Consider the following 22,023-nt stretch of genomic DNA (forward strand, 5'->3'; position numbering starts at 1 on the left):
ATAACAAATGATTAGAAATAAGAGCTGAAACGGTAAATCCAATGGAGAGTCTGCAGAACATTTTGGGCTTCATTTAGAAAAGGATGACAGGACAATTTCGCAAATAATCTAGATGTTCTCCAGCACACCTCTGTTCCCCATGCCTTGTATACAGTGGAGATTAGGTGATATTCTTGGTTTTGTTTCCACTGTTGGTTCCACAACTGGGAACACCCTTGCAGTGGACCTGACTCTGGTGGCATTGGAATAAAATGCAGCACCTCTGGTGCCAGTTCCATACTTGTCCATTCTGTCCATGATCACCTGAAAACCATAGTAATCTTTATTTGGCATAGTTACTTAAAACCATTGCAATATAAAATGGATTAAGAACAGAGAGGATAAAAAATGCAGTTTTAAAAGAATTAGGAGTTGAAATGTTCACATTCAATAAAATTTTTAAAGGAATATTTGGACTTCGTATTTGTAAAGTATTGCTCAGTGTCCTCATGAGCTCATGAAGTCGGTAAAACAGTCAACATGGTGATGTCAAATCAGTTGAACTGGGACAGTTGTGGGTTAGGTTTTTTGGCATCTTCTTTTCAACTGCCCCCAGAAATTTTACAAAGCTGCAGTTCAAGCCAGGGTCATTAGGATGAAAGCAAGCAAGGACCGCCGTCCTTCTTGTACGGATCCCTTGTCGATTGAAGTGATGCTTTAGCCAGCGTTTCCGTTCGTCCCGTAATTTTTCACAAGAGCATATTAAATGCAGCATGTCCTCTTGTACCAAGCCGCATAGCCGACACAGGGGGTCAGCTTTGATTTTGAGCCAGCGTGGGAGATTTTGAGTGCAAGGTAGCAGGCCCAACCTGTGCCTTAAAAAGCACATCTTGACACTTTTGGAGTATCCCTCGGCCAGGTAGCGCTGTTGTGCTTTAGTTGTGTACGAATTCAGGGTCAGCCAGCCGTGTTCTTTTCGAGAAGACTTCTTTGTCTTGCAACCATGATTGTAATTTGACTGATTATTTAACCAGTTTTTTTAATGTGTGGTTTGTTGGGGTGTTCCAGAGCTGTTCTAGACCTGTATTCGTCAGGCTGCCCGTGAGGTACTTAGCTGCTGCTGAGGAAGGATGCTGTTCTAACTCCTTCCACAGGTGTTCGTTCAGAGTTCCTTGTTTTGATTTCCTCACTTTGTCCCAGGCTATCATATAGGCTCCCTGCCTTGCCAGGATCTGTTGGTCGATGCCAAATTCGAGCCTGATTTGAGCGGGTGAGGTTTGCCTGGGTAGGCTAAAAATAATTCTGTATGCAGCTATTATAGTATTGTCAAGGGTCTTGGCATCCCTTCCTCTGAGTGCCTCGCTCCCGTAGTTAATTGTTGGGAGAAGTTTAGCACGAATTACTTGCGTCAAGGGTAGGAGAGAGGGGCCGGAAAGTTTGTGATTTAGCGACTTCAACGAAATCGCCAGCGAAAGTCCTCTCCCTCGTATGCTTGTTCTCTGGACCGAGAACTGCCCACCGTTGTCAATCTTCACTCCTAGGTATTTGTATGTTGGGGTGTCTTCAATTCTTGTCGTATTCCAATGCCATGATGTTGGTTTCCTTTTTTTCTTGCTAATGGTCATTGTTTGTGTTTTCTCCAGGTTTATTGTAAGATCGTTCTTACTTGAATACTTTTGTGTTGCATCCAAAAGATGTTGAAGTCCTACCTTGGTCTGACTTATTAGGACGATGTCGTCTGCGTATAGTAGACAAGGTAGCTGGAGCCCTCCTAGTTTAGGGGCGTGGGAGTTACAACCATTTAGAATTGGGACAAGGTCGCCTAGGAACAGGTTGAAAAGCGTGGGGGCCAGGACACAGCCTTGCTTTAGGCCCCTATTGGTCTGTATGGGCTTTGACAAAGCGGATCCGTCCCCTATTTTTATCCGTACCCAGGTCTCTGTGTGCAGGTTAATGAGCAGACCCAACAGGGGTCTCGAGATCCCCCAGTCATTCAATTTAGACCACAAAAGCTTCCGGTTTATGTTATCAAAAGCGGCTTTGTAGTCGATGAAGCAGAAATGGATGGGCATTTTGTTAGATTCTGCTTTATCTATGAGCATGCCCATGCTCAAGATATTCGTCATCGTGCCTACTGACTTAATAAAGCCTGTCTGGTTGACTGGGATTAAGGATCTCTCTGTTGCCCAGGCCGTCAGCTGTTCGAGTAGGGTACCTGCAAAGTATTTTGCCCCGTTATAAATTAAAGCCACCAGTCGATAGTTAAGTGGGGAAGCCTTATCTCCTGCCTTATAGATTGGGGAGATAATAGAGCCCCTCCAAGATCTTGGTATGATATTGAATTGTCTTATTTCCAGAAAGAGGGGTTCCAGGGCTGCTGCCCAGCCTGGCACATCTTGTTTATAAAGAATAGGAGGAAACCATAGTTATTTTATACAGAAATATCCTGGAACCACCTCCATTCTAAGGGAAACCCCCTTTCATGTGGCGGTTGTATAGTTTCTGGCGATTAACTTATAATTTGAGTATCTATCTTTGGTTGTATGTCAGAATAACGAGCACAAAATAATAATGCTCCAAAAATATAATTTTCAGAATATGGACAATCATAATGTGAAAGTAAGTATACAAACATAAGTATTAATATGCTAATTAGTGTGTGCTTTTGAGGCAGAGTTAATGGAGCTTTGTACTTGACATCAATTGTGCAAGGATGACTCCTTGTGTGTTCCTCTGTTTTGTCCTTTCAACCATGCCACTCCACTCTAATAGACTCTAATCCACTCCAATCTACTCCCTTCCACTCTAATCAACTCCACTACAATCTGTTCCACTCCGCATCAATCTAGTCCACTCTAATACACTGGAATCCACACCACTCTAATTTAGCCCAATCTACCCCTATCTATTCCAATCTAATCCATTCCACTCTTATTTACTCTAATCCATCCCATTCTACTGCAATCCATTCACTCTAATCCACTCCACTCCTCTGAAGTCTTCTCCAATCTACTCAGTCCACTCTAATCTATTCCATTCCAATGCACTCCACTCCAATTCACTGTAGTCCACTCCAATATCCTCCTATCTACTCCAATTCAGTCCAATCCACGCCACTGTAATCATATCCAATCCACTCTAATCAACTCCAATCCATGCCACTCTACTCCTCTCCACTGAAATACACTTCACACTAACCCACTCCACTCTACTCAAATCCACTCCAATCCACCGCCCTACACTCTAATCAACTCCAACCCACTGTACTGCACTCCAAAACACCCCAATCCACGCCACTGTGATCCACTCTACTCTATTCCACTCCAATGTAATCCACTCCAATCTACTCCACTCCAATCCACTCAAATGCTCACTACTCTAACCCACTCCAATCTAATCCAATCCACTCCACTCCATTTCACTCAAATCCACTCCAGTCCACTCCACTACACTCTAATTCACTCAACCCCACTCTAGTCTAATTTACTCCAATCCACTCTGGTCCACTCCACTCTGATCCATTCCACTCAGGTCTACACCAATCTACTCAGCCATCTCTAATCTAACCCATTCCAATGAACTCCACTCGCCTCTAATTGGCTCCAATTTCACCCCACTCCACTGTAATTCACTGTAATCCCCTCCAATATCTTTCTATCTACTCTAATTCAGTCAAATCTATGCCACGCTTAACAGGGCCACACTGGTTTACCCAAAGACAAGATGTGGTTGTGAGGGGAATTGGGCAGTCCAGCACATACCGCCCCCTCCTTTACTAAATTGTCTATGTGAGTTTGTTGTTCCGTGAGTGTATCAACACTTCATCCGAGAGGGCCCCTTCATGCCGGAGTTGAGTTTTGTCCTGTGTTTAGCTCTGAGAGGGATGTGGTAGATTGGGAAAGAGGATGAAAATTGGCTATGAGTTAACAAAATCTGGAATTTATTATTCAAAGAAAACTCATAAAAAAATTAAAAAAGAGCTAAATTCAGCCACGGGTAACAATGGAACTTCGATTCTTAAAAAGCGTCCACATGTTCCAGTCAATTGTAATTACTCAGGATCTTGTATAATTTATTGTAATCTGCCTTGGGAATTAGCTCTTGTATGCGTAGTCCAGTGTTCCAATATTATATCCTCAGAAAATCTAACATTGGAGAGCAGGAATCTGTTTGACCTGTGTAACAAACAAACATAAAATGGATATAAACAGATGTGTATATATGCACACCCACAAAGTGAACGCAAATGTGCTGAGATTGTGTAGGCTTATGCCCAAGCATGCGAATTGGGTGTTCACAGCAAAATGAAAAATTGGTACTATTGTATTTGTAATCAAAGTGAGTACTCTCAACCATTGCTAAATGTTGGTGAGCCCCTGTGAGAAAGTCAACCTTTTTAACCTGTTCTGACTGCGCCCTGGGCTCTGCTAACAAGGCCCAGGGCCAGTGCTCTAATTAGGAATGTATATGGTAATTAGGTGTAATTACAGTTGGCACTGACAACCTACCTGAAAGTCCCTAGTGTATGATAGGGCATGTGGGTTTGGAGGACCAGCAGCTTTGAGGCACTTAAGCGTGCACTACTGTGTTTCTAGCTGTCATTTTAAAAGTCAACCCTGCTTAGCAATCTGCTTTTAGACTGAAATCATATGTAAATTCGACTTTGCTTTCAATGTACTTCCGAAGTATTAAACTACCTTGTTTTTACATATGTCACCACTAAGGACTCCCGCGGATGCTCCCAGAGTAGGGTTTCAAGTATAAATAAGTAGCGATATTTTAAAAGATATTTTGTATGCCCCGGTGAGGGACAAACTACCAATTTCAATTTCCCCAATTTTGTGGTGCTTTTGCCCCATAAACTAACTGTCATTCAGTGGAACCATTGAAAGGAGTGCGCAATTATTTTTCAAGGGCAAACATTTGGTACTGATAAGTCCTAAAATTAGGCATTGTTGGATTTAGCATAACTAATGCAGAAAAGAAGTTATAGAACTTTCTTTTCTGTGAGCCAAAATCCAGCCTTCTAGCAGACCCTTCTGATTGGTCAGCCCTAACAGGCGTAGCCAAACTGGTTTGATGAGTTGATAAGTGCCCTGTAGTGAGACAGGGGATATCTAATGGGGTGAGCTCAGCAGGGGTTAGGAAAAAGACCCAGGAAAGAGGCGGGATAAATCCAAATGGGCTGCAAACAGAGCAGGACAGTAAGGAATGCCAGCCAGGCCTACTCCCTCTCCCTGAACCCCCCCAGCCAGATGGTAGCCCCAGGAATTGAAATTACCTAAGGTGTGGAGAGGAAGTGTTAAGGGAAATGAGCCACACCCGTAGGTTGGCTTAGCCAGTTCTCACTGTCAAGTAGAAGAATTCTCCATCTTGAATTTTAATGTACAGTGTTTTGGAGAACAAAAATTACCACACTTTGGAGGAAGCTGTCATGCTTTTGGGTGGCACCCTGTATCCCATTGGTCAGGGGTGTTCTCCTGCTGTCCGCCCCAAAACATTGTACCAATATGTTTGAGTTGCATAGCAACATTGATCTGCTGCGTGAAACTACACAGAGAAGAAGGAGTGCCGTGCTGGAACCCTGGTCTGCACCCCAAAGGATTGCACTTTGATGGACTGCTCCTGCTTCACACGCGGAACTACAGCCCTCAGGACTTTGCCTTGCTTCAAAAAGGATTAAGGAGCAACTCTCTGAAAGCAACAGGTTAACAGAGCTTCCCTGCACCGTCTTCCCCAAGAAGTCCCCAGCCTTGAGTGTTTCCAGTGGACTTTTAAGATTTTTGCCTGGTTCATCGTGGGAGCTGTAGTCCCAAACTTCAAAGGACCATGTCAGAGCTTCTAGACCCTGGGATTTGTGTTTTGGACACTTTAAACCCTCAAGAGGAACTTCAGGGAAAAGTCTCAGAAGTTTGGAGAAGTTTGGAACCATTTTTGGAAAAAGCTCCATAAGTAACCGACCCCTCGACGAGAGTCAGGCCGCCAACGTCAAACTGCGAACTGGCCTGGATTTTAGGAACGCTCCACTGAAAGCCCAAAGCTCAAGACTTCCTGGATTTTACAGAGAACTTGCCCTGATACAAGCCACCATCATCATTTTGAATTCCGCCTGAAGAGGAGCCTTGTTCGACGAAGAGAGGAAATCCTCCAGAAAAATGTATCTGACCAGGGCTCCATCGCGGTTAGCCTCAAACGTTGACTATGTCACGGTCAAGCTCTACCAGATGTCCCACGTTGGCTCTGTTTGGTTTTAAGCACTAGAAAGCGTTTATTCTTTGAAAATTCATACCTCCGGTTCCCTATATTGGATTTTTGTTGTTTCAGTGTCATTTTAAACATAAAACTATCTCCCATGTTTATAATTTGGTGTGCAATTTTTATTGTGTGTTGTGTTTTACTTATTTAATGTATTGGTGTTTTTACCGCTTTACATACCTGTCTCCTGAGTTAAGCCTGCCTGCTCACAGCCAGCTGCCAAGGATTGAGTCAATAGCTAGTGTATTGAGACCTTGACTGGACCTTATTTTGCATTGGCGGCCTTATTGCTAGGGGTAGGTGCATACTTAACCTAACTAATATTCCACATACCAGCAGCACCTTAGAGTGCCATGGAGCCACTTCTCGAACTTCCAAACGAGCAAAGAGATATATATATTTTTTACATTATATATCACATTTCAGAACCCCTTTGAGTGGGAAACAGGCCAAGCAGGGAGTTACTGGGCCAATCCTTGGTGACTGAGGCCTTTCACTCCCAATGTCCTGGGGCCTAACCACCTATGGATCCTGCTCAACTGGGCCAAACACTCCTTCTGCATCTGACTCACAGTTAGGTAGTGATGGATGAGCAGTCAAGGCAATGGAACCTAAGGTCCTCCATGTAAGGTACCAGTACAGACACACTTGCAGTCAGTGTACATCCACAGCACACTTACTGCACAGCACTGTTGTTCTCATGTATTATGCCACCACAAGCATAACTACTTGCAGCAAATGCATTCAGTCTGTCCATACTGTTCAGTACTGCAGCCTTTCTGTATTGTACCAGACTGTATTATTTTAAAAACACACATTGCCAGCATACACACCTTTACAATGTGTACACTGTACCACACTTCACCCATCTATAGTGTATTTCTTGCGAGCAAGCATGCACTCAGCATGTTTCCATCACGCACGCCCTTTCACATCTACCTGATGTAGGCCAGAGATGAGTTAAGCACACAGCAGCAGAACTTTTAAAAAGGGGAGTGAGCCAGTAGGCCTCACTCCAGTGACACATGGCATACCTTTCCTGTTCACAATTACTGATCACTACACAGTATGCTGTCAGCACCGCGTTTCTGCTGCTTAACTCTTGGTGAAGGTAGCAGCCTTCCTCCACTATGTGCACGCCTCCTAGTCCAACAAGACCGCAATCCAACAAGATGGCAATCCATAAGACAGGTCCATTTCATGCTACACATGCATGATCCTCGTTCTCTTGTGACAACAAAAATCAGCATTGGGGATCCAGGCAACAGTACAGATGGGCATGCAGGAAAGGGGTACATCCATGTACAGAACTTTTCGATCCCAGCATCCAAGGTTCTTGTTTCTTAGGAAATGGATACCTAAAGTTCTAGGAATAGTGGACACTTACTTGCAATATCGAGAGGCTTTGTAGAGTAGAGAACCTACCTGCTCGATTGTACTCTAGAAGTAACTGAATTCCGGTCAAGAGCCAGAATTTACTGCGGACACTCCACGCAACTCCACACTACGACTCTACGACACTCCGGTCTATGATACTCCACTTCCTGACACTCTCTGCCACTCTACACCACTCCACTCTACGACACTCTAGTCCACTCTACAACACTCTACTCTGCGACACTCCACACCACTAACTTTTAGCCATGCTGAACAGGGTCACACTGGTGTACAACATGGCTAAAACACATTGCCAAAGCCAATACCTCTCACATAGGCGAGACCTTTTGGTTTTACCAATGCTTTTTTAAATACATTTATCTGATTTACTTTTAAATAGCACCTATAGCATGTGATTGAAGTTATTTCTCCATGCGTTTTTCATTGAGACGGGAAATAATTGTTTGGAATCTGTTTAAGTGGATGAGAAGTAATGTGAAATTGTGTATGGTTTATGCTTATCATTCTTTTAACGTTCGATTTTAAGTGCATCTCTATTGAAGCATTTATTGTTTTATAGCAAACTCTTCACTTGCTTAAATTCACGTCGGCACCTTTTTAAATAAACATATTGTATGTACAGATTCTTTAATTTTGGAAATAAATGTAAGATTCATGATCTGAGATCATGTAATTTCATGTCACATGGTATTTATTGTACGTGAAGTAAACTTCTGGACCTGAAGATTAAAACATGTTCTTTGGCGATCGAAAGGCATAATTGTTTTTAATCAACAGTTTTATGATCCAGGAATCTATAATGTACTGTCCTAATTTGTACCAATATTCTATTTAGACAAACTAAAATGAAATTTAACAGAATAAAGCACTCTTAGATACGTTATACGTTGCTAAACAGCACCTTCCTGCAAACTACCACAGTGCATCGAGCTTATGTACTCCAACCCCATGTATTTGTTTTTACATTGTGAAAGTTGTACTCGCTGTAGCAAGTAATTTGTAGCATGGAAAACGAGTGCTCGATTACTTGGCAGAGCAATTATAATGCGGGAGGCGGCATTCAATCCTCTGCAGACTGCCCGAGCAATTAAATGTATCCTCAAGGGGAGAAGTCCACCCGGGCCAAGAGGTTAGCTGAGGTTCTCACTAATTACAATATGTCACTGGCCGGCTGGGCTGTCAGTGGGCATCACTTGTGATAGCCGCTCTAATGATGTGAACACTTTCTTTTGGCAAAAAAAACGAGCACTAAGGCGATTTTGTTGACTCTGGATTGAGAATTGTAGATTCGGCGAAGACTGCCACCTTCTGATAGCACTAGCAAAGAAGACTCTATGGTAAAGGACAAAACGCATTCTTGTACCCACTCTTTGAAGTACGTGGTTTCAATGACCGAAACCAGTTTGACTTTAGGCAACGTGGACAGGAAATACGTCATTAGACAGCGATAAAACCACTTCCCTCATTATACATGACGTCTCGCAGCATCTAAAAAACACCTGGGGGCATATTAGCAAGAACCTCGTTAAAATTATTGCCGTTTTAGCGGTAGGAAACTGCCGCTAAAACGGCGATAATCGGCTTGCTAATAAATATGCGTAATAGAATTCCAATAGAAGCCCAGGTTAAATGTGCAGGACATCTAACCTGGGCTTTTATTGGAATTCTATAACGCATATAAGCAAGCCCATTATCACCCTTTTAGCGGCAGTTTCCTGCCGCTAAAACGGCGATAATTTTAACGAGGTTCTTGTTAATATGCCGCCTGGCTGCTAATAATCTAGACAACTATAAACTGCCCTTGAATTGTATATTGCATCTTGCAGTGGTTCTTATGTAGTGTAAAATAATTTGATGGGAAACATTTCGAATAAGCGAAATTTGCGCTAAATCGGCGGAATTAGTGTATTACTCTGGTTACGTGAAATTCCCAAAATTACGCTATTATGCCAGATCATGTAATTACATGCCATTTGCATAAACATGTATTGATAATGAGCTGCCCCATGTAAAGATTTAGCGTAAACCCATGGGAGCAACGCGAACGAAAGAACGTGAATAACTGCAGTGCTTTTTTTTTACACATTGTTTTAGCGCATAACGCATTCTTGCGTCTAAAGTGGATGCTAACATACGGCACCAAATGGCAGTTTTGTATTTGTCGCAATTATTCATAATTTCATGTTATTTTGATGAAATTTCCTGTAATTATGCCGAAGCAAATTTCACGGACTTTGCTCACTGCTAATCATTATATGGCATCACAAGCCATTTTTTCTATTTTAAAAGAGTTACAATTTTTTCTATGATGTAATGTTTTGCCTTTTTATGTATAGTGTTTAAAGGTTTCAACAAAAATAAACATGTGCTTGCCTTAAATAAACACAATAAGTGTTTCTTTGGCATTTCACAAGAACTTCCCATGAAGGGCAGTGCAGGCACACATTGTAAACTATAAAATTACGATTTTACTATATTTCTAGTTAGTGTTTTAATCAACAGCGTAGTTAACTTTGCATGGTGCATCAACTGGCACATAGCACAAAGAGGCTGTGGGAGAGAACCCTACAATTTCTATAACATTGTGCTCCCTTTCAAGACTTTCTCAGTAGCCCACTCTGCCAAAACATGAGATCAACGAAAATAAAATTTGATAAAGATGTGGTTCTGGAACTCCTGCAAACTAGTTTATTTCAGGCATTATCGCAGTTCCTTCCCACATCCATGTATCAATTACATTGTCCCTGTACACTTATATCAGGACCTTCACTCTTTCATTTTGCATTGACTGCCCACCAATCCATTTGTTTATTTGCCACTTCTATAATCTTCATTGTTAATGTTAATGTTAATGTTAACGGAATTTATAAAAGCGCACAAATTCACATAGGTGTCTTGGCGCTGAGGACACAGTAAGCCCACACAACATCTAGACATGGAAAAGCCAGGTCTTTAACCCTCTCCTGAAGATGGATGGGGAATTTGCACTTCTGAGTTCGCGTGGAAGAGTGTTCCAGAGCTTGGAGGTACTATAGTGAAAGCTGCGGCTACCCCAATGCGATGTACGAACTCCGGGCACCGCCAAGAGTCTAGCCCCTTAGGAAGGAAGTTGTCCTGTAGGTTTGTACCAGACAAAAAGCTTCTGAAGAAACGAAGGGCCAGTGTGATTCAGTGCTTTGTAAGCCAGGCACAGTGCCTTAAATTTAATACGCTGCGGGACTGGGAGCCAGTGCAAATTGCGTATCTCATTTGATACTGATTTATGCCTGGGGAGGTTGAGCAATAGCTATGCTTCTGCATTTTGGACCATCTGAAGCTTCTTTAGACACTTCGGCTGAATATTCAGATATAGCTCGTAGCAGTAGTCCAGTTTGGACTGAATGAGGGATGTTCCCACCGTTTTTCTTCGCTACGCGAGAATGGACGGGAGGATTTTCCTTAATTTCTTTATAAGAAAGTGTGAAGCGGAGACAATAGCATTGGTCTGTTGAGAGAGTGTTAGTTTATTGTCAATCCATACACCCAAGTCCTTAGCTTTTTCTGCTGGTTTAGGTGGTACTCCCATCTCTGCCTGCCACCACAGATTGTCCCAGGTTGACTGCATGTTTCCAAAAATCAAGACCTCCGTTTTTTCGGAGTTGAGTTTGAGGCAGTGTGTACTCATCCATCTGTTTATTGTACACATACAGATTTGAAACTGTTCGAAAGGAGGAGTTTGATGTTTATATGCAGCCACCACGATCTGAGTATCGTCTGCATACGATGTCAGACTAAACCCAAAGTCCTCAATCAGAGGAGCCATTTCGGAGACATACACATTAAACAGGGAAGGGCTTAAAGAGGAGCCCTGTGGTACTTCACACGGCAGGGTGTAAGTTACTGAGTTAAAACCATCAACTGACACTGCCAATCTCCGATCCTTCGGAAAGGAAGACAATAGGGCCAGGGGTGTGCCTACTAAATGTCACAGCTGCAAAGGCTGCGTCAAAGCAACTTTTTTTTGTTTTTTTGTTTCTTCCTTAGCCATGTGGCAGAGCATTGCCTAAAACATTGACAGAACCAATAGGTCCCAAAAACGAAACCTATTGGCTTTGCCTGTCCTTGTTGTCTTTACAACTCCTGCTCTGTTCTTCCTCACTCTCTCCCCCTCATAAAAATGTTACAAATAAACCTTATACTTCTACAAGTATCTTCGACCCACTGGTAGTCCTATTTTCCAGACCTGATATTTATGTCTTCATTTTATGGCAAATCGTTCAATACCGTTTTGCTCATCAATATTCTTGTTACGTTATTAGCCCTTCCAACGACATGTTTTAAGTTATCTCACGGTACTACTTCGTAGTTTTTTGGAAGACTGAAGGACGCACATATGTAAAATTAGACAGCTCTTTCCAACGGTGACTAATGCAAAATATGTGCATATTCAGCATCACTTAAAGTTATAAATAATTGTCCCTCTCGCTCCCTGTTATCGAAATGCAATATTTCCAGGATCTTTGGGGCATATTACCAACCAATAGAGATAATTTTTGTCTCTAACTTGTTTAGAGACAAAAATTATCGCCGCAAATCGGTGATTTTTATCGCAGATAAACCTTGCTATTAGCAAGGTTTATCGCAAATGCGATAAAAAACGGCCGCAATGCATGAATATCGCTGAAAAGTCAGCGATATTCATGCATTATCGAGCAAATGCTCTTAGCCATGTTATCCACCTCCCATTGGATAACATGGCTAAGAACTGCTCAGGGCAGGTGTTAGCTTTTGGAGATATTCGCGCTTAGCGCGAATATCTCCAAAAGTTGGTAATAGGAGATAGCGATGTTAGCGACTGTTTTCAGTCGCTAACATCTTGGCACGCCCACTTTGCATGTCATTAGTGATAAATATCACTGACATGCAAAGCGGGGCCCAAGATGGTCGCTATCTCCTACTAGCTGTTGCTAACTGGTGTTAGCGACAGCTTGGTAATAGGGAGATAATTTTATCTCCGCTTTTTTGGCTTTTAAAGCCAAAAAAGCGGAGATAAAGCCCCTTGATAATATACCCCTTTGTTTTTAGATACATTAGTGAAATCAGTTCATCAGAAAACAATAATTTGATAAATGAGGACAAAGACTGGAAGCAATGGCCTTATGTTCAAAAAAAAATTCGATCACAAGCACCGAGTCTCACAGTCACAGAGTTTGAGCCCAAACCACGACGTTTCTTAATTTACATAAACCTATTTAGGAATCGAAAGAGCCTTTTTGAATCACATAAGGGTTTTTGTGACTCATCCAAATTGCAATTAAGATTGAGCACAAAAGGGCCATTCCTTCATAATTGTGAATCGCAATGAAATGTGCCAAACTGCATTGAACAGTTACCAACATTCCAAAGGAGGTGCCAACCCATCCCCAATAGGGAAGATGTTCCAGTTGAACAGCTTCTTCTTTGAGAATTATGATGAGGCCCGATGCCTACTGAAATGGGAAACATTTTCGTTTTTTATAGCAACACTTTATGACGTTCCTTGGCATATGCATAGTCGGGGCATACATAGGGAAACATTATTTTATTAAAGCAGCACGAGTTCCTTTCAGGAACATGGAATGCTTTAAAAAAGTTCCTCCTTTTGGAATGCAAACACAGGTCGGTTGTAAGCTGCCCCATGCAGGCCATCATCTCTTCATTTGAAGCCAATCACAGGGATACCCAAAAACCAACCTACCCAATGATTATTCCCCAGGCATATCATTCTGTGACCCCTGTGACTGGACATTTTGCGTTGCGACCAGGGCACAAGTCCTATAAAGTGGGGGGGACTGACAATATGCAATGACCTCATGACGCCACGTGCTGAACGTGTCCCGTGAACGTGTCCCTTGTCCCGGTGTCTGAAAATTACACCGGGACACGTTCAGCATATTTCTGTGGGGCCCAGCTTCTTGGTAGGGGGGACGGCGTCCACCCCGTGAAAAGAGTGGGGGGGGACGCCGTGTACCTGTGTGTACCCCCAACTCATGCCCTGGTTGTGACCTATTAGTACATTGGTCGCATCATAAAATGAAAGACAGGTCGCAAATTGTTGGTGCACAATCTGCACCCCCCCTGTTTGTGACCTGCCTTTTCGTACAACATATCCATGTTTCTTTGATGAGACAAAGCAAGGTAGCAACCCTACACATGGAGAATATCAGTGAGGGCATGAAGTGTAAAGTGATGTAACATCAGCATCTTCAGACATTCAGTTTACATTTCACATTTGCTTGTATTTAGCTAAAAAAGCAATAGAACCCAATTAGATATTGAATACTTATGTGGCAAAATGGAGAAGTGTGGGTCAAGTGGTTGGAGCGGCAGACCCTGATGCAGAGGTCTGGCCCGGACCAGGGTTCAATTACCCGCCTCGGCGGGTCTTGGGCTCAAATTTCCCCGGACCTGACAATTCTCGCCTCGGTGCCTATTCCAATCATGGAGTCCCACTCTGCAACTCTGGGCAATAGCTTGCTTAATCTCCACAACGGCCCCTCGCAGCGGGATGCCTGGCTTTCACCTTGGGGATGCCCAGTAATGGGTTATCTCACAGGGGAATACCAGGACGGGTTCCCAAAGCAAGCGCTTAGAAACCGGTCGGTGATACAGCGCTATATAAATTAACTACATTTACATTTACATTTACTCGATTTATGTTAGCATTCCTGTTCTTAATACTAGGAAGGTAAAACAGCATTTTAAGCAATCCACTGAACATGTTACTGCAGTCCTTTATCTGCTTCTAGGTGACATCTTGATGCGAAGTGAAGAGGATACAGTAGTAAAAGCTGAAGTAGAGTTTATTCATGGAGTACAGAGACCTGTCCCAGCTGGGACAGCCAAGGCACACAAACAGCAACTGCCACTGAGGGAAAACTCAGAGCACGATGCTTACCAACACTCTAGGTGACATCATACAATACTCATGAGGCTCTGCAAACAACACATCACCACACATCTCCACATAACAATTCCCATACATTGTTTGTTTCCTTCGAATAAAGACATTATATTGCCTTTCTATTCCTTGCCACTTCAGCTTGCTCGACTGCCTGGACTCTGCAAGTGTGAGCCAGGTAGCGGCAAGGCCTACCTCTTCCTTCTGTAGATGTAGACATTTTTGGAGGACAGTGAAGAGCCACCGCTAGTGTTTAGGATGCTTTTTCTGCTTGGAGAGAATCTCCCCTCTTGGATATCGTACCACAACCATGCTCTCTAACTCTCACTGTTTTCTTTCAAGCTCACACAAAGATATTCTGGAAGCTTTGCTTTTTATGCCTCGTGAGTATGAACTGTGAAGATGTTTGCTTACATGGAGTTCTGTCCTACTGTACAAACGTGTGGATTTTGTGGTGAGAAACTCTGTGGGAAGACTGCAAAAAGTTCCCCTCCACCGTGACATCCAACAGTAACTTTTACCAGCTCCTTCTGTTGTAAGTCCAATAAAGGGACCAGTCTGCGTGTAATGCAGATCCTTACCACTTGTCCTTCCATGGGTATTTCACCTTAATGTCGACTCCAGAATATTGTGCTTCCAGAATGTCATGGACAAAACATTGTAACCAAAATATTGTGAAGGTAACTTTATATAGGTCGTGTAGGTTTACTTTACTCAACTCCACATATATGTACCTTGTCAATATAGGTTCACTGATAGAATATCGAACACACAAATATCGTGTCGAAAATATCGAGGACAAGAATATTGAGTAGGTAAGTGCAAATAGATATGTATAAATGTACTATTCTTAACTCCAGCTCTACGTACCTTGAAGATATATATATTGTCAAAGTTCATATATGTGGAGTTATATACAGTAAAACTTTACTTACCCATATTAAATGACCTTAACAATATTCTTGTCCTGGATATTTTTGACACAATATTCTGTCCCACGATATTTGTGTTTTCGATATTTTGTCCACACACCTGGAGGGGAAATTATATCAGACACCAACACAATCAGCTCACATTACCCTTTCCTCTGAGACATCCACCTCTAAGTTTCATCATCACTATACCCTAAAGATGGGAGAATGGGAAACGGTGATAGTGTTTATAAAATAGTGAGCAATATGTGCTAAAGTCCACTACGGTGTGAACTAAATAAAGGGCAGATTCTGTATGAAAAACAAACCTTTGTGAAAACCGCCCAGATCTGTCTAGATCAAAAAACGGCAGAGGGAGGTAAAGGCTGGGCACAGATGTTCTAATTCACTTAACTGAACCCAATGCAAATGTGTAAATAGAGATACCGCTTCAATTTGGTGTATGGAAGGACACTCAACATTGCTGATACAGCAAGTTCTTACATCAACTCTGCTTGGCTGCCTTACAAGTAAACAGACCTCATTTGGTCTGTCTGCGTTGGAATTGGTGAGCCGGTATCAGCGTTCCAGTGCTTGCTGATAACCACTGTTAGATAGTGAATGCTATTGCTCATTCTTTTGTCTTTTGGCAGATGAAGATGCAGAAAATGGTTGGTCTGCCTAGCAATCTGTTTCCACATACTATGGATAAAACATTTCACACCATTTATAGATGTAATCTATTTCTGTATCAGACCAATTTTGAGAACTTTAGGACATTTTCTAAATGATATTATCACACTATTACTTTATTATTGCTAATCTCCACATCACTGAATTCAAGGAAATAAACATCTTACATCCTGTTGGCTAATTATACCAAAGACCTTTCCATGTTACTGCCTATCGCGCCCAATCAATAATAAAAAATGCATTCTAATTTTCAGGCTGTTTTGGATAATTGGTTAGTTCAAAACTAAGTTTATGTTTCAACTCAGGAATTTAGAGTTCGATGGACGGGTTACTCCATCACAGACTTGATGGATTAAGCTTCCGCTATATTACATATGCCATCGGATATAATGTACTTGTAATACAGCGGATGGGACATCGGTCACCATTTCACAGAGTAACCCATCCACCAAATCTAAAATCTCTAAATCAGGCCATAACTGACAGAAAAGATATGTTTTTCCCAACTCCTTGTATGTGATGTGACAGTGCTCCACCAGCGAATCAGAATCTGATTCTCACAGCGTTATCTGCTGCAGTTCACTCCATGTGCCCAGAATAATATTACCCTGCTCTGACTGGCAAAAGGCATGACTTAGCAAGCACATTAGGCACCAACGCACAGCTTTTAAACTACAGCCTCAGTAGGAGTTCTATGACTCGCCCTTCCCCCGTTACTCCCTGTGATCACACGATAATCACAATAATACATATTCTGTGTTCATTATCATAAGCTAACTGCCATAAACGTGTTATTCTCCTTGCCTAACACTTCAGTCACATAAGGCTGGCAAAAGGCACTTAGAACATGATAATTCCATCTAAAGCACTGATTACTGCAGTATTAGCACTTGGTATGTACTAATGACTTAGGCTAAATCAATCCGAATGGTTGGCATGCTGACACTATCTACTGTTGTCTTTTTGCATTTTAAACTCAGTAGGACTGTGAATCATTATTGTGTACAAGTGAACACGCTTCACACCACCAGCAGGGGACTTTAACTGCTGTGAACACCCAGAGCAGCAGAACATAATGCTAAAATGACTCCCTCTGACTTGACTTTAGTTGTAAATAGATTCAATTATATAGTTTTTCCACTTCAAGAGGGTCTTGGTGCTCTCAGCTCATTCTAATCCTCCTGCCACTGAGGACAGTCTACGAGTGTCATGCAGCTCCAATACGTACTTTTAGGGTTTACCTCACTTCTGTTTCCACTCTATGCTTGTAACACAGATCTCTATTATGATCCCTACCCAATTTATGATAAAAATGAGTCCTGCACGCCCAACTATTGCCCTCTCCATCTTTGAGTAAGACAAGATCAATCAGATCAGACATTCCATTTGCTATGAAACCATTTCTTATTTCAAAAGTTTTGCTGGATGCAGTGCTTAGTTTGTAAAGTGCCCGGGCCCTCACCAGGGGGCCAGTACAGCTTGCATCACCTATTATACCTGCCAGTGCAACCAATAACTCTACCAACACAACTACTAACCATGACACCCATATAAGGGGAGGAATTCAGACTATTCCAAAGCTATAGGAATGACTTGGGCAGCAGGTATTATGCATATTTAATGTCTATTGAAAAAATAACTCTTGTTGTGCTCATCTCTAAATTAGACAAACTGGGCCATCACGTGGCAGACTGTCATAAGTGCCTCTGTTGGCAATTAAGTTCCAGTGGCCAGCACCGGATATCACCGGCTTAAATTAGTCACTGGTGGGATGAGTTTAAAAGAGCATATGTATACTACCCTCCACTCCAATGTGCACACAATGTCTATAAGGGCAGTTTCTTGTCTGTGTGACTATCACAGAAACGTTTATGAACATCCACCTACTTCACACGCATGGACCCCTGACCTCATACCTTGTTAGAATCATTTTCTGTGAGATTCCTCCTCGTGGAAGAAATGCTTGCTGATTTATAGTAAATAGACATTAGACTTGCCCCATTCATTAAAGAGGCGGAATGTCCATTCACCACACTCTTATCGCGTCTTCATGAAGAGTGTTCCTTAGTCCCTGAGCACAAGTGACAGACAGCTGCTGCCAATACCAGTAACTATTATTGTCAACTGTGCAGGAAATATATCCTGGCAACCCAGCACATAGAACCCCTATTCATATCTGGAGTCACCAGCTTCACCTACAATTGATGCTGAACTGCTTCACCCCCAACCATATGTTATGGTGAACTAATGTGAAAGGCACGTTCTGTGGCTCTATAAAAAGAAATATCCATGATACAGACTTCTTGCAACATCCTGTAGACGCTGCGGTGCCCCCGTCGACCTACCTTGAATTCCCACTGGAACAAGAATATCAGCCACAGTGTATTCTATTAGTATTGGTGACTGTACCCTGTCTACTCAGGGTGACACCTGAAGTCTTCCCAACTTGTCCAGATGTCCCAAATGTCTTACTTCCTAAATCCGGTGGTACAGTCTTGTTTGGTCAGGACTGGATGTTTGATATAAAAATTAAAATGTTCTCTAATCCCTGTGCTTCCCTTGATCCAGAAACATGATCTCTGCAGAACTTGGGGTATTGTTCTCTTATTTTCTCTTCTGTGCCAACACATATTCCGTGCCTCTTCCCATTGACCATCGCTCCCTCGTTATGTACTCTGTCTGATTACTTCTTACTTGATTCATGGGATTGCTAGTTCTTCTTTCAAACAGGAGGAATAGTTAGGGGAGGAGTCCTCCATTTCCCTTGGTCCAAATTACATAGCCATGCACACCTAAGATTTACTTAGATGACAAAGACCTAAATTTACGGGACCAAGCCCACAATCTTTAGTCACAGATTGTGAATTAGCATTAAAACATGGGATTGCCGATAGGGAAAATCCTGGCAGTATGGTGTATCTTCTCTGTGAAAAATCTGTCCACATTGGTGGATTGGTGTGTGAAGGTGGGGACACTCACAAGGGTGATAAACACCCACTTTAAGAAACTTGAGTTGACCTGTTAAAAACTCCCAGGTTTTTCGCGTCTTGGGACCCGTGGACTGAGACTTGCTTCCTATACTCAGCCATAATACAAAAATTGTAAGCTCTTGGTTGTCAATGCAGCCCTTGGTAATGCATGTCTGTTTTCAAAGTGGCACTTAAAATTTAGTATAAATGTATAGCTGACATATTGTATATTAACTGTCAAGAGTGAATAACGTTTTCCTAATTGCAAATATATACAATGGTAAGGTAGGAAAGCAAACGTTATTCCCCATGCTTTATATGATGTATCTGTGACTTAGAAAATCATGAAAGTAAGCATTGATCGCGAAATATTGTGGTTCAAGTGTCCAAGAATTATTTTGATCCTGAAACTTCCAGTGTTCTATCAGTGGCAGCTCATGATTTTCTGTTTATCTCTTGGGTGCAGTTTGTCTTAAAATACACACATTTTCCAACACATGTTAATGCAGCGCACATAGAAAAAGGAAAAACAGGGAGAAAGAAAGGTATTTCTCCTCGTTACACCTCCCTTTTGCCTCCCTTGGAGATGCACAGGAATCTTGATGCATTCACAGGTTGACAAAACCCCGAAAATCTGGGAATGTGTTGGGTTCCATGGTTGTTGTGTGAGAACACCCACAGCAACACCCATATGCCCCTTTCAAGCAGACTATTGCGTGGAAGGGGGACATACTTACAAGGACATGAAAAGCTACACAGGGTGGCTTTATGTGACCTTGTGAATATGGGCAGGCACACTGCGAAAAAGTGAGGCACCGGCGGCGCAATGGGCTTGTAAATAAGCCCCTAGTGGTGTGCTGAAATTCAGTTCCACGTGTAAGGAGGCGAGAACAGAAGCACAAGTGACTTTTTCACGAGTAAAGAATTTGAGGAGAAGGAGCAACACGTTGGGAATGAAGGCAGTGCATCGTGAGACTATGATTCTGTTTTTATTGTAATTGAAATTGTAAATGAATTTGAAGGCAAACAGAGCACTCCTAACATCTGTTAAATACTGAGACAGATCCAATCTGCAACTACATGTTTATTCCATCCCCTACAGCCGGGGACAATATAAAACGCATTGACATATTTTTTCTTATAATAAAATCTATTTATTATTAAGTTTAATGTCACTGTAGAAACACTGTGCTGGTTTGGAAAAAAAACGGCTTTGATGCACACTGGTAAACGTCCTTTTGTTTCTTGGCTTTAGGCACCACGGCGCTGTATCTGTTCCTCCTCATGCACCCTTCCATCGCCAGCAACGTCCCCAGCCCAAGGACCTTTGAAGAAGTGCAGTTCTTCAACGGAAACAACTACCACAAGGGAATCGACTGGTAAGAAGAAAAACAGAAAGATGCCTGCACCATTAGCACATCCCAAACCTCGGCAGAGCAATTACAGATGTGCTCATGACATTCACATAATTGCCTGACGGGTTTTTTTTTTGCACTCAAATCCGTCCTTCACAATGAACAGGAAATTAATCCGCTTTCACGGGGCTCTCGATCGCGCACTCCCCATGCGGGGTCCCGCGCATCAAAATAATGACAGGACTTTGCTAATAATTATTATTGTTCTGTCAGAAGCTTTCGGTGTTTTTGCCCGCGTTATCACTCTTTTAAGCTCTGGAAAAATCCTGCCATGGCTCATGTTCAAAACCTGCCCGCTGGCTCGAAGCGTAACATTTATCCAAGAGCTTCCCAGTAGAGCAATGTTACAGCGTGAATGATTCCCGCGCAGAGCGCGCGGCACAAGCGGCGCCATGGTACTCTTTTTGATGACTGGAGAACATCTGCGTTTCCATAGAGGACTGCGCGAGAAGCCAACATGTGCGCGTGCAGCGTGCCAAGGGGCGCGCACCTGTGCGGCGTATGGGCTGTTGCCGCCAAGCCGTTTTGGAGAACGTCATCATTGCTGCTCAGCTATGGGGTGATATGAAAAGTTTATTAGGTGTAGGGCTACTGTGAGGATTTGCAGGGGTTTGGGCAAAAATGCAGTTTTTGTGTATCTCGCTGTCTTATGTGGTGGCCATAATTGATGGTTCTAGTGGCTAGATAAGCTCTTATGCACCCCTTCCCCAGCTTAAGAATCACCTTATCTTTGAATAAACTCTGCTTGTTGCACACTGTCTGTGCTGCTCCAGTGCCAGTGGCGTAGCAAGGTCAGGTGGTACCCGGTGCGGAAAATTTCTTGTCAACCCCAGCTTGACAAAATGGCAAAAATATGTGTTTAAAACACATATTCTTGCCATTTTGTCACCCCCTCGGTGATTTTCGCCATTTTGTTACCCCTCTCAGTGATGACACCCAGGGCAGCTGGCACCCACCACACCCCCTTCCTACGTCACTGTCCAGTGCATGAGCCGCTGGCAAACACGCAATGAAAAAAGTGGCTATAAATAAGTTGTGGACAACGATAGACGTCACTAAGTGAGGGGACATTGCTAGTTCTTTATTAGCAGAACACAGGGCAGCAAAGTTGTTGCACTGCTTTGTACAAGGGGTAGACAGCAGCGCAGAGACATATTTACTGTCATATGGTGCTGCTGCTCTGTTCCCTAGCGCTGATGCTTTCTTCTGCCATGCACGCATCATAATGCGTGGACTAACTTTAAAATATTCCTCACACTGGATGTGTGAGATATGGTGCAGCACACATGGAATTTGTGAAAAGTTAGGAGAAATTAAAACATTTCTCCTTAATGTCTGCCTCAAGAGACATTAGTTTTTTCTCCAAAATGCCCTGTCAATCAATTTTAGGGTTTTGCCTCCAAAGTCATGGGTGATCGTCCGGGAACACCCATTAACCACCCACATGACAACCCTTAATGCAAAGTAATGCAAAGCAGAGGAAG

The 22,023-nt window shown here is 42.6% G+C and overlaps 1 protein-coding gene across 1 annotated transcript in view; it reads left to right on the forward strand.

The window, feature by feature from the left end:
* The window catches only part of LOC144819964 (bifunctional heparan sulfate N-deacetylase/N-sulfotransferase 4), a 994,778-nt gene that overhangs the window by 862,522 nt on the left and 110,233 nt on the right, over positions 1 to 22,023 (forward strand). The window contains exon 8 of the mRNA XM_078677645.1: positions 20,380 to 20,503. Coding sequence (XP_078533771.1) covers positions 20,380 to 20,503 — 124 coding nt within the window. The remainder of the gene's footprint in view (positions 1 to 20,379; positions 20,504 to 22,023) is intronic.

Source organism: Lissotriton helveticus, chromosome 2_1 (assembly GCF_964261635.1).
Source record: "Lissotriton helveticus chromosome 2_1, aLisHel1.1, whole genome shotgun sequence".
Lineage (NCBI taxonomy): Eukaryota > Metazoa > Chordata > Amphibia > Caudata > Salamandridae > Lissotriton > Lissotriton helveticus.